Source organism: Bubalus bubalis, chromosome 13 (genome assembly GCF_019923935.1).
Source record: "Bubalus bubalis isolate 160015118507 breed Murrah chromosome 13, NDDB_SH_1, whole genome shotgun sequence".
Classification (NCBI taxonomy): Eukaryota; Metazoa; Chordata; class Mammalia; order Artiodactyla; family Bovidae; genus Bubalus; species Bubalus bubalis.
The window spans coordinates 72813957-72827393 of NC_059169.1; the positions used below are offsets into that span (position 1 = coordinate 72813957).

The 13437-nt window shown below is 42.0% G+C and overlaps 1 protein-coding gene across 3 annotated transcripts in view; it reads right to left on the bottom strand.

The window, feature by feature from the left end:
* Positions 1-13437, bottom strand: part of LRCH1 (leucine rich repeats and calponin homology domain containing 1) — a 215914-nt gene that overhangs the window by 72749 nt on the left and 129728 nt on the right. For all 3 annotated transcript variants that reach the window (XM_044926806.2, XM_025262999.3, XM_025263001.3), the window contains exon 3: positions 10364-10490. In XM_044926806.2, coding sequence (XP_044782741.2) covers positions 10364-10490 — 127 coding nt within the window. The remainder of the gene's footprint in view (positions 1-10363; positions 10491-13437) is intronic.

A 13437-nucleotide genomic window follows, 5' to 3' on the forward strand; every position in this document is an offset into this window, starting at 1 on the left:
CATCTCTCAGCCAGACACTATAATGGTCTCCTGGTTGTCTGCAAGCATCCAGCTCCTCCTTGGATCCATCCTACACACAGTGAAGATTTACAGCCTGAACTTCACCATGTCATCCACCAGCTCAAACATCTGCAGCAGCTCCTTAGAAACTCTAGGATAAAGTACCAAGCTCAAAACCGCTCAACTGTTTGCCTCCTCCTGTAAGCCCCCAAGCTCCTAGATGGAAGAGACTATTTCTTAGCCACTTTGATCTCCTGGTGCCAAGCAGAATGCCAGGTAGAAAGTACAAGATCAATAAATATTGGATAAAACGTCTTAAGCTGCTTTATGTTGATGCTCCATGACGCTGCACTTTATTCTGTCTCTGGCTGGGAGCCCAGGAGGCCCCAATACACACACCAAACTTCTTGAAGGTCTTGCTTGGTGTCACAGAACCATAGGTATATTTGGACTACAAATGATCCCAGTGAGATCAAGTCTGTAAACATCCCACACCACTGCTGAATCTATAAGAAAACTCCCCCTTCACTCGTCCTTTTAGAAGGAACAAAGCCTTGTTTCATAATCACTTATATGAGAGGAACTCATTGACCAGTTCCCTGAAACCCCCAGGCTCTGTGTAACAGCAGGGCTGCACAGAGCACAGTGGATCGCTGTCCTCTGATCCCATCTCTTTTCAATATCCTCAGGTGACCTGCCAATCTGTCGTGGTCATGAAGGTGTTACATGGATATCACTTGATGAAAGGAATAACATCACTCCTACTGAAGGCACTTAAGCTGGGATCTATGAAGTCTGGGCACACACACTGCAATCAGCCCACCATGCTGTTCTGCACTCAGCGGTCTGACTTGGGGTAGAGGCGGGGGGCTGGCAGGTGATAGGTTAAGGACATCAGATGTTTGATGGCATCACCCCCAAGCTGGCTGTTGCTGCATTGCTTCTGGCCCAGAAAAGTCATGCCAAATTTTATGAAAGGCTTCCCTAATGTTTAAAAAAAAAAAAAAACCCACAAGCACATCTGCAGAGACATAAAAGTCTAAGGAAGTAATTACATACAGGAGGTCTAGAGATTGGCTCAGTCACTCTTACCCCCTCACTGAGTCAGTAAATTATTCTGCCTTTCTGAATATACTTCCATGTATGAGAAGTGAAAAGTGAAATGCCATCTTTTCCCGATTGCTATAGCACCTCATCAGCCATAGAAGTCAACAACCAAACCCGTGCAATGAACGTTTTATCTTTCTTTGCTTCAACCAAGTTACAAATTCGCAAGAAGTACCATTTTAAAATCTAAGAGCCTTCACAGAAATGGTACACAGGTGAGCCCTAGAAATATATGAAATTAAATTATTTTATTGGACTCAGGATCAGGCACAGTCAGATTGTTGATGGCTGACAGGAAGGGAAGGTCATGGAGGAAGAATTAGTGCGATTATTTTCCACCTTTAAGGAGAATTTATGATGACAGCTGAAATGTTTTTATAAGTCTGTGAATGATTGCATGAGAAAGATACTTTTGCAGAATATGGGAACTGCAGATTTTTCTATGTGAAACTGATGACTTTGAGGTTTCAAACACATGATTTTTAAAAAATCTTTCTCTTAAAACAAGAGAGGTGGGAAGGGCAAGCCAAGAGAAACCAGATATATTTAGGCAGCATTATGAAATAGTCTGAGATAAAATGCATTTTTATTCTACTTTTTTTCTGTATACTATATTCACCTTGCACATTGTTGATTACCACTGGTTAAGTCATGAAATTAAGAGTCTGCTGTTTCCCCAAGCTTCCCTAAATATAATTTAGGGAAGTAAATTACTTCCAAATATATGTTGGAAGTAATTTTTCCAACATATATTTCTAAATGGCTTTATCAAAGAAAGTAGACTCCCCTCAGTTATATTTAAATACTTACTTACCAGCAAGGGAAATGCTTTCTTAATTTATTTTTTTAAAGAACTTCACATAATGTTAACAACAAGCTTTTCCTTCTAACTTACAAGACAGGACATTTGTAGACCATTAGAAACACAAAGTCCAATTGTCCATTCACATTTTGAAGGGTATATGGTGAACGTTCACAGGTTGAGGAGTATATGGTGAACATTCACAGGTTGAGGGGTATATGGTGAAGGTCACATTATTTTAATAACACTCTGCACTGCCATCAGTTACTTCCTGTTCTGCCAAAATAATGAGGGGAAAGCGAGATAAAGACTTTTCACTCTTGTATGATCAATACTGCAAAAACCGTGCTAACCTCTTCCTTCTCAGCTACTAAACTCTGCCCAGTTTTAAAGAGGTTATGAATTCTGTCACAAAAATAAAACCACATAGGTAATTATGTCTTAATTAGTTGGGGAATGAGGAGGAGGACAGAGAGGAAAATAGTCTAGATGTTTTTGGATAAGATACTTCAGGTTAGAAACTAAAAAAGCAACATTCCTAGAATAGCTTGGTTCTTTAGAACATGTCTTTCCCCACTTGGTGTAAAAGAAAGTATGTTTTTTGTTTTTGTTTTTTTTAGGGGGGAGAGTTCATTTTTAAAAGATATGATTTAAAAAATAAATTTTAAAAATAAACATTAATGTCCCATATTGCTTCAGTAGTGATAATTTATCAAGTTATAAGTTCCAGATCCAGTAGCTTCTTCAGCTAATCAAATGAATCCCTTCTGAATTGTCTATTAGCCCTAAGCTATGTCTCACAGAATAATTACTGCAAGCTATACAGAAACCATATACTTAGCATTATAATATTGTAAATATACAGAAAGGCCCAAAAGCAAAAATCGTAAATGTGTCATAAATATTTAAATCTATTCTTTTTGAAACAGAAATGAATCTAATCATTATGTATTACATAATCACATAAACACTCAAACTCAAGTTTTATGGGCCAGCCAATTTTCTCATTTAGATTAAAAAAACAAAGAACTTCAGAACTCCAGCAATGACTTAAAATACACGTATTTTCTGCTGGTTAAATCAAAATGCTCCGAAGCAACCCAAAGAAAGACTTTATAAGTTAAGATTCTCATTCATCACAACCCTTCTGGGCAATTACCAAGTCTCTAGAAGGGTTAGAAGCATGTTCAAGATTAATACATTTTAGCTGACTGACTGCTAGTTGCAAACTTACCTTCAGAATGCAAAAATGACAAGGATTTAAAATATTAGCATAGGTTCAAGATTATTAAAGCAGGAAAGGTTCATTTTCAGAATATAACATTTTTAGAAAGACTAGACCTGTTTTTTCAAGTTGTAACTTTTAATGAAAGCCAATATAATTAAGTGTGTCAAGATGATTTTTGGTTAGAGAAGGTTTCCAGGGAGACCAGGCTATGCTGCAAAACTACATGTGGGATTCTCATGAGCTATCTTCCCCTGACTCTTGGGTTTTCAAAATCTTAGTGTTGTTACACTATGGCTTAAGTCATATTTTAAAATCTTGCTCTTTATTTAACAGAAGAAAATGTGAACATTCTAACAGGAAATACAAGCTATTAATATTACTGGCCTCCCATCATGTGGCCATGTCCTTTTGTGGAAATGTCATGGTGTGACTTCCACTGTGCAACTTGAGGGCAATATCTTAACCTCTCTGTTCCTATGTAAAAAGAAGAGATGAGATTATAGATCACTATAGTTTCCTTACAACATCAGGAAAAGCCTTCTACCACATTAGAAATAATGAAGAAATCTGTTGAAAGATAGATACTTAACTGACTTAGGAGTAATGTCGATTTTGAGTTTTTAGCAATCAAAAATCTAAAAGCCTGCAGTAAGAACTTTTTAAAACAAATTGGTATGTTCATTTAAATTCAAAATGTTTTCAAGCAACCTCTGGTATGATAAATTATTACCTCTCAACACTTACTGAGAGTCTCTTTCTAGTATAAAACTCTAGTTCACACCCTTCCACGTCCCCACAAACACATACCTCACCCCCCGGCTCTCCATAAGAAATGCAGAGGTAAAAGCTACAGAAGGGACCTTGAACAGGCCTTGGTTCTCCAATTCTCTAACAGAAACCAGAGGGGCTGGGAGGCATCTGCAGAGACTACGAAAGGACCTAGGATTTGATTAGACATGAATTCCTATCTCCATTACATCTACCTCAGAGACCGGCATGCTGCACAGAAAAATAATAAAGAAGAGATTTTCCTTAGAAGCTGCTCAATACATCCTGTGTCTACTCTATCCTTGAATTCCAACTCTTCACACAACCACACATTTCACACACAAAAAAAGAGGGGGAAAAAAAACAATAGTGTGTCTAACTCAGGGCCAGAAAATGCACCTTCTAGTCAGTTATTACCTGAGTCAGACCCTGTGAGTTTTGGGGTTGAAAAAGCAGGTTTCTAAAACAGTGGTATTATGTTCTCTTACGTGAAGCTAAGCACTGGAAGACAATTTTTACCCATAGCATGAAGACAGGATTCAGAAAAACCAAACGCAAGATGGACCACCTGTGGACCCCAAGGAGTCAGCACAATCAGAGAACCAGTTGAGACCAAAGTGAAAGTGAAGTCACTCAGTGGTGTCCAACTCTTAGCGACCCCATGGACTGTAGCCTACCAGGCTCCTCGGTCCATGGGATTTTCCAGGCAAGAGTACTGGAGTGGGGTGCCATTGCCTTCTCCAGGAGATCTTCCAGGCGAGAGTACTGGAGTGGGGTGCCATTGCCTTCTCCAGGAGATCTTCCCGACCCAGGGATTGAACCCGGGTCTCCCGCATTGTAGGCAGACGCTTTACCGTCTGAGCCACCAGGGAAGATAGTGACCTTTGACAAATACCCCATAAAAGGTTCTCAAATTATTGTGTTCTTTGTGTGCCTGTCTTCTGCAGAGCCATCTGTTAATTATAACATGGCTTCATACAGTATTTCCCACCAAATATTTAATATACCTTATCCTTCAGGTATGATCTGACAAGTAAAAAAAAAAAAAAAAACAAACAAACAAAAAAACACAACAAAAGACAAGTTTGAAGGATCTTTAAGAATAAAATGATGCTTAGTCAACTCAAGAGAAGTCTATTGACCCTTGCGCCTGGCTTGTGGTCCCTCAAGGAGGAGACTCTCACAGACACCTTCCCTTTGTACCACACCCTGTTTTTGTAACATTTTCCCTGCTGTTTATGCCCTGCCACAACTTTAATGGGAAAACCACTGCAAGTTGAAACAGGGAAGCTCCACAGAAAGAAACCACGGCTTCTCTCCACTAGAGGTTTGCAATCCAGATGAGGGCCTGGTGAGCTCAGCCGCCGTTGTGCCGTGCAAAGGTTTCAGTTTTCACTCCAGCTTCACCACATCGTAGCCCCATGCCTTTGGGTAAGTAATTCTGAAACCCAAACTTGTCTGGGAAAGGTAGACAGGATATCCACCTTGCTGGGCGATTGTCAAGATCAAATGAGAGAACACATGTCAAATATACCCAGCGAAGTGTGTGGCATACAATGTAAGTGCTCAGTGAATGCCAGTGCCGTGTATCTGTCCCTGATAGAAAGAACATGCAGATATAAAGACTTAACAAAGGAACACAGACTGCTACAGCTCTAAGGAGACAAGCAGTATAGAAGTAATGCAGTGCTTTACTTTAAGGAGGTCAAAAAGTCCTACATCATTCCCATCAGAAATGATGCTTTGAGGCACAAACTCAATAGAGCTTAGGCTCAGGCTCCCTAAGTTTTCCAGCACCTGAAATGATGCGTTAATCCATCCTGGCCTCTCCTGTGGATTTAAGGAAAAAAAAAAAATCTCAGAAGTACTTCTTAATTGAAAGTCTTCAGGGAAGGAGGAAAAATTGCTTATCCATATCTTCGCACAATCACTAAATGCCAATGCTTTGTGTTTTAAGATTCTTAGGTAACTGATATATTCAGGAAGGTAAGATACTGTATTCCAACTCCTCTCAAAAATTAGAGAGGGCACCTCCTTTCTTACAGATGGCCACAGCGCATTCATTTTTGTCTTTTAAGCCAATGGTGACTCTTGGAAGAGAAGAGTTTACAACTCAGTTTAGGATACTCTTTGAGTCTAACATGAACATTTTCAAAATATTTCTTCCAAAATAGTTAAACAATGCTCAGAGCCTAATAATAAACTGTGAGATTTTTATCAGCACTTAGGTGGCTTCATGTAGCCTGAATGCTTGGGGAGCTCCCAAAATTTTCTTCTTCTTTTTTTTTTTTTGCAAGTTGGTTACTATGTAACTACAAAACAGGAGCCTCCCATGCAATTCCAGAATTATTTCAGGCTCCCCAGGGAATTTTTTTTCCCAACTGATAGCTAAAAATCCTCTGATGTGGTTACCTATAGTATCAGTACTATTTTAAGCAAAGAGATATGAAAGATAAATAAGAACGGATGGCAACCAGTCATTTTTAGTCTGTGACCTTAAGCAAGGCCAGTCACCCTTTGTGGTTAAATAATGGCAACTTATTAAATATTCATCAACTTTGCAAATAAATGCTTTTTGCAAAGATCATGCTTGCTCATAGAGCAGAAAGAGCACAGAATACAGGGTTGCCCAAGAAGGGTGACCATGAGGCATATGCGGCTACTGGCCAAGAGAAGTGTGGCCAGTCCAACCTGTGTTGGATGTGCTGCCAGGGGAAAATACACAGTTGACCTTAAAAACTTCGGATGAAAGAAAGGCTGTAAAATATCTCATCCATTTTATATTGTAGAGATGCTGAAACAATATTTTGGCTATCTAAGGTTAACTAAAATATGCTGTAAAGATGACTTTCACTTGCTTCTGTTCTTTTAATGTGGCTAATAGTACACTTAAAATGACATTTGCAGAAGAACAAATATTGTGTGATATCACTTATATGTGGAATCTAAAAAAAAAAAAAAAGGTACAAGTGAATTTATTTACAAAACAGAAATAGAGTCACACATGTAAAAAACAGTCTTATGATTACCAAGGGGGAAAGGGGAGGATGGATAAACTGGAAGACTGGGACTGGGATAGGTACACACTACTAAATATAAAATAGATAACTAATAAGGACCTGCTGTACAGAACAGGGAACTCTACTCAGTACTCTGTAATGACCTATAATAGGAAAAGAACCTTAAAAAAGAGTGGATATATGTATAGCTGATTCACTTTGCCATACAGCAAAAAGTAGTAAATCAACTATATCCCAATTTTTTTTTTTAAGGCAAAAACAAAAAATAAAATGACATTTGCTGCCTGCATAGTCTTTTCACAGAACCGTGCTGACTGAGTGCATTTCTGTTTGGGTTGTAAGTCAGTTACGCCAGGGTGACGTTCCAGGCGTCGCTCACCATCTCTCTGCCTTGGATTTCTTCTTCTGCAAGATGTTGAAAGTCTGGACTAGATGTCTTTTAAAAAACCCCTATGGATCTAACATTACAGGGCTCAGGCGTTCAACAGTTTATTGCTAGTGGAGAAAAGACACAGGGAGGGGGTTGATGACGGTGCTGGATCCAGGAAGCAGAGCGGCCTTCTCTGGAGCTGGGGTCTGGTCAGGGAGCAAAGAAAAGCCCCAGAGCACCCCTTACAGCCAGCCAGCAGCTCATGTGCCCTGAGGCTGCAGACAGTGCTCTTCCACCTCTGCCACATGCCAGCCCAGCAGCTGACAAGAGTATCCGAGGAAAGCCCTGCTCCGTGTGGGGCTGGCTCCAGGGCTCAACACGTGCGCCCCTCTTAGCGGATGAGCAGGCCGGTAGCCGCACAGCTGAGGGCGGGCACGCTGTCGGCTTAAGCCCGGGTGCAGCAGGACCGAAACACACGCTGGCTGCCAAAGACTGACCTCACCGACGTGCCATCCATCCTCTCCATGGGAGCCTGAGCAGTGGAAAAAACCCAACTCCTTATTCACACTGGATCAGCAAGACCTAATCCAAATTCTAGTAAACTTAGATTTGAGTGTTTATCACACTCCTAAAAGAAGCATTTCTTTTTAAAGGCATATAACTCTCAGTTTCATCCAAAGTGTTTTTGGTATACTTTTTGTTTTCTGGAATCAGTTAATATGGAAACTTCTGAATTTAACTCGGACTGAAAGACAGAGTCGCCCCTCACTGGCACGGCACGTGAGGGTCTTCCCAATCTATCCCAAGCCACCTTCTAAGCCCACTCTCCCCAACCTAAATAGTAGCCCTTAGCAATCATGTTTTGGGGATGTCAATCTTGTGTCAGGGGCTTCCCTGGTGGCTCAGTGGTAAAGAATCCTGCTAACATAGGAGACGTGGGTTTGATCCCTGATCCCCTGGAGAAGAAAATGGCAATCCACTCCAGTATCTTCACCTGGAAAACTGCATGAACAGAGGAGCCGGAGGGCTATAGTCCATAGGGTCAGAGATAGTCGGACGCAACTTGGTGACTAAACAACGTCTTGTGTCAAGCACTGGGATACGACAAGTAACACGCTGATCCCGTGCTGAAGCAGCTTTCTGGGTTTAGTGGGTACTGACCTAGAGAACGCCAAGTGAGAAGACAAATGCGGTTCCACGAAAATTCAGTGCTATGTAGAGAGTGCTGGCCTTAGGAGCACCCTACTCTGGCTTGGAGAATCTGGGAAGGATTTTTGGAGGAAGTGAAATCGATTATGGCTAAAAATTGACCAAGCAAAGAAGAGAAGGAAGAAACAGTCCTTGCAGAAAGAGTGATGTGCTCAAAAGTGCTCACAAGTCTGTCCCTTACATGGACTTATGTAAGGAGACTCTCAAAGGTCTCTTCCCGTACAAACCATTCTCAACCCGGGACTGAATCAATCAGTCCTCAGGCCAAGCACTTACTTCTTGTAATAGAAACTTTGTAGGAGGAGTGTATCCGCCCAAATTAATATCTGTCTTCTTTCGGAATCGTCCCTCTAGGTGGCACTCAAGCAGCCACGTCAGAGCAGTGTGGCCGAAGGCCCTTGGCATCGCTGACCCCGAATCAGGAGAAGACACAGGATCCAGATCTCGTCTCTCTCACTCAGAAACCAGGGCTGAAACATGCTAGCAGGTCCTGCTAAATGCTTTAGCTGAACAACATTTAACCTTGGGATCTGTGGGCGAGGCAACCTCTCCACCGTACAGAAAAGTATGGAAAGCTGAGTAAGAAAACCAACGGCCGCCATGCTTCTCAATACCTTTCTAGTGTCTTCTGCCGGTCACTCATAATGCCTGACCAGATGCCGTGGTACCCGTGATGTGATGACCCCTGTATCCTTACGACTCATCCCAGCTCTTGGTGTGAGCTAGTGGGCATGAGCTTCAGATTCTGCTGTCACAGAAAAAGGCACTCTTTGTAGAGCTCTGTTGTCTTTACGCCGCAATTACTTACTTCTTTCCTAAAGTCAAAGTGGATACGTACATGACATGGGTGCTGTTCCTTTCTGAGCCGATTCCAGACGCACACCTGAGTCCCAGCAGCTCTATCTGGGCCCCATAAGCCATCACCCCAATGTTCCAGGTAGCCACAAAGACATGAACTGGAACTGGCACGCAAGAGGAAAGTTATTGGCCATCAATATCTAGATTTGGAGTCTGTTTCAAGGAAGGTACTGTGTCCTTTTCGTGGTTGTAATCAGAACATCCTGTTTTGTGCTTAACACAGAGACAGCTGCAAAGAGTCGGACATGACCGAGCGACTGGACAACAACAGGGACAGTACGGAAGGATGCTTGTTGGAGGATAAATTGTGATGATTATGGTTGAGCCCAGTTGCTTGTTCTTGCCTCTTCATTCACCCAAGATACCTTAGCTCAATGGAAGTCAAGAAAGAACTCACTCTTGTCCCCTTTTAGAAACAAGGTCAGTAACTCAATTAGTGGTGAAAGAGTTGACCTCTTGGCCTCAGGTACATGCTTCCAACCCATCTCTGCCTATTTATAATTTGCTCTTCTTTCTTATCCCTGGGGTTATGGTCACATTCTAAAGTTACATCAATTTGGGGCAATGGTTACTAAAATCCTTACAGAATCAGAGCACACTGTTCTTTCTGACTTAATTATACACCTTTACAAAGTGTGGCCTACTAATTAATTTGCAGATTATGTTGCCAGTGAATCCATATTTCATTACAAACTTACTTATCCAATCTGAAAAAAAAAAAAAGTGATCTAACTACCATAGGATAATTTGTGAACCTGAGGAACTATAAATCCTGCAAACTTCAGGAAGTGTAAACTACAGGAAACCTGTAAATTTCAGGAACTCCTTGTCACAGCAAAGCCATGATTATTCCCTTCCCCACTTAATGTCTTTATCATATACAGACCTCCAACAACATGATCTTCTCCTTGACCCCCTGTAGGAAAAAGTCTTTCTGATTACCTTGATGGGCTATGATTAGCAAACAAACACGAAGGGCATCTGAAAAATCAGTAACATACCAACTCCATTAACTGTTTGAGCTGACCTATCTCTTCAGGCAGTGATCCAAGTTTGTTGTTACTTGCGATTAAGACTTTGAGAGGGAGACCACACAGGCAGGCCGGCAGGGCGGACAGCTGATTCCGACTGCAAAGAAACATAAGAACTTTGGTAAACATGCAGGCTACTTCATACTGTTTGTGAACATATTTGTTTTTAATGTCTTTTGACTCGTATGGTCTTTTTTAAGATTTTTTTTTTTTTCCTTGATATGGACTATTCAGCTTTTACTGAATTTGTTATACTATTGCTTGCTTCTGTTTTATGTTTTTTTGCTTTTGTTTTTTGTTTTTTGGGGGGGAGCCGGTGGGATGTAAGCTCCCCAACTAGGGATTGAACCCACACTCCCTGCAGTATAAGGTGCAGTTTTAACCACTGGACCAGCACGGATGCTCCTGTGAACATGTTTTTAACGAGCAAGGAGAAAGGTGTGATCTAAGAAAACATTTTGCAAATACAAGAAGTCCAATAAACTTTCTATATGTGTAAAAATTCAAATCCCCAGTGCATAAGGATATAAAAGATATTAAAAGACAAGAGGCAGGAACTTCCTTGGGGGTCCAGGGGTTAAGACTCTGCACTCCCAATACAGGGGGCACAGGTTCGATCCCTGGTTGGTGAACTAAGATCTCACATTCTGCATATTGTAGTCAAAACAAAAATAAAACAAAAAATTTAAAAGTAAATAAGTAAAAAAGATAAAGGCAGGCAGTTCTGATGGAAGCAGCTTTTCTCAGCACAAGGGACCCTATCAAGCCCCCTGCAGACTTGGCCAGCCCGAAAGCAGATGGACAGCACAGGCTGTACCACCAACAGCAATGGGAAGCTGGTGCCAGCTGTTCCCTTCCTGACAGTGTGAGTGGGAGACTCAGCGACCACCAAAGCCCCCAGCTTTTCAGTGCAGTGAAGCACCATCGCATCCATCTTCGTCGTGATGGGGAAGATCATTTTGCTGCAACTCACAAAACCACCGGGCCCATTTCCAACATTTTGATTCCGCTTCCTTTTGTTAAAGCAAGAGCTCTGTGGTTAAATTCTGCTTGGCTATCTGTGAGAGAGCTAATTAAAAAAAAGAAAAAGGAAAGTTGGCCTTTTGGTAAAAGTGAAGCTGGAGCCAGAAGGGGTTCAGTTTCACAGAGGAGCCAGAAAAATGTGAGTACAGGTCTCACCCCTGCTCTGCATGAAAAGGTCTCTACTTAATGCCCTGCATTAAAAAGTCTTTACACTTCCTATCCCCAATGCTAGGAGAGAGAAGGAAAATACTGAATAAATGAAACCTATGAATCACCCATAAGTGTGTGTCAGCCATTTATTTATCCCCTCCTTCATAAGCAGCTCTTTTCCTGCTATCGAGCAAGGAGACAGATGGTTTTTCATTTCCCCTTATATCTTGGCTACTCTGCTGAGGAAGCCAACCACCGGACAGTTAAGTATCTACAAATCTGTAGGTCATGTTATTGCAATTATTTGGAACTTCTGTGTTTATTCACACACACGTGTATGAAGCTTCAGAGGTTGCGGGATCGTGTGTGTATTTATGGACATGTATATATATCTTTGTGTGTGTAAGAGGAACAGACAGGCTGGAAACACACCAAAATGTTAATCAGTGATCATTTTAGAGGGAGTAGGTACAATGTATTTGGAGAAGGAAATGGCAACCCACTCCAGTGTTCTTGCCTGGAGAATCCCAGGGACGGGAGAGCCTGGTGGGCGGCCCTCTCTGGGGTCGCACAGAGTCGAACACGACTGAAGCAACTTAGCAGCAGCAGCAGCAGCAGGTACAATGCATGGGTTGTATTTTCTTTATTATACTTTGATGTATTTTTCAAAAATTCCTACAAATTGCTTCCATAATTAAGGAAGAAATCATTATAAAAGGAAACTTCACTAGGATACTGGTTACATGGGCGTTTCTACTTGTGAAAATTCATTAAGATGTCATTTTGATGTATGGCAAAACCAATACAATATTGTAAAGTTAAAAAATAAAATTAAAAAAATTAAAAAGAAGAAAAAAAAGATGTACACTTAGATTTGTGCACTTTTCTGTATGTTATATTTCAACTGAATCTTTCACTTCCTCACCCTACCATATGAGGGGGTGGGTAGCTGGTTAGTCAAAGGGTATCTCTAACTTACGGGCTCAGAAAAAGAAGGGGTTGTCTGGGTGCCCTCCAGCGACCACCCTGACCAGGTGCCCAGTGCCAGGTAACCAGGGTTTAGCAAGAAAACGTACAGCTGTATCTTCTCTCCACTGCGCAGGCCTACAAAGAAAACTGTTTCCAGAGAGGGGGACGGCTTTCTCTAGGAGGGTCCGGCAAAGAGGGGAGGAGAGTGAGAGCCTGGGGCTGTATCCTGGCACCAGAAGGACCAGAGAGCTCTTAGCTCCGCCGGCGAGGATAACAGGCTGGACTGGGGTGGTGGGCTCGCACTGACACTCTCTCCTGCTGTCTGGGGGCAGCTGACAAAGGGACCAGGGCTGCCAGCCTGTGATTCTTGCCCTCAGAGCCCTCCTGCTGCCCTCGCACACCTGCAGGAACCCAGCGGGGTTCCTCTGGCTGGAGGAGGGGGCCTTCCATGTGCCCTGCTGGGAGAGCTTTCTTCAAGCTTTCTTCACACTCCTGGAAAGAACTCAGTTTATTACAAGGCATGCATCCACGCTCAGCTGCTTAGTCGTGTCTGGCTCTTTGCGATCCTATGGATTATAGCCCGCCAGGCTCCTGTCCATGGCATTTTCCCGGGCAAGAATCCTGGAGTGGGTTGCCATTTCCTTCTCCAGGGTATCTTCCTGACTCAAGGATCGAACGTACATCTCCTGCGTCTTCTGCATTGCAGGCAGAATCTTGTACCGCTGAGCCATCCAGGAAGCCCCTTCTTAAAAGGCAACAAGTAAATATTTTGGAATGCAATTTGTGGTTTAAAATATTTATTAATATATAATTTCACATAGTGAGGATTGGTAAATTAAAACACAGTAAGCTAATCCTTGCATTTTGGACTCCCCTTTGAAGACAGGATAAGGAGAACAAAG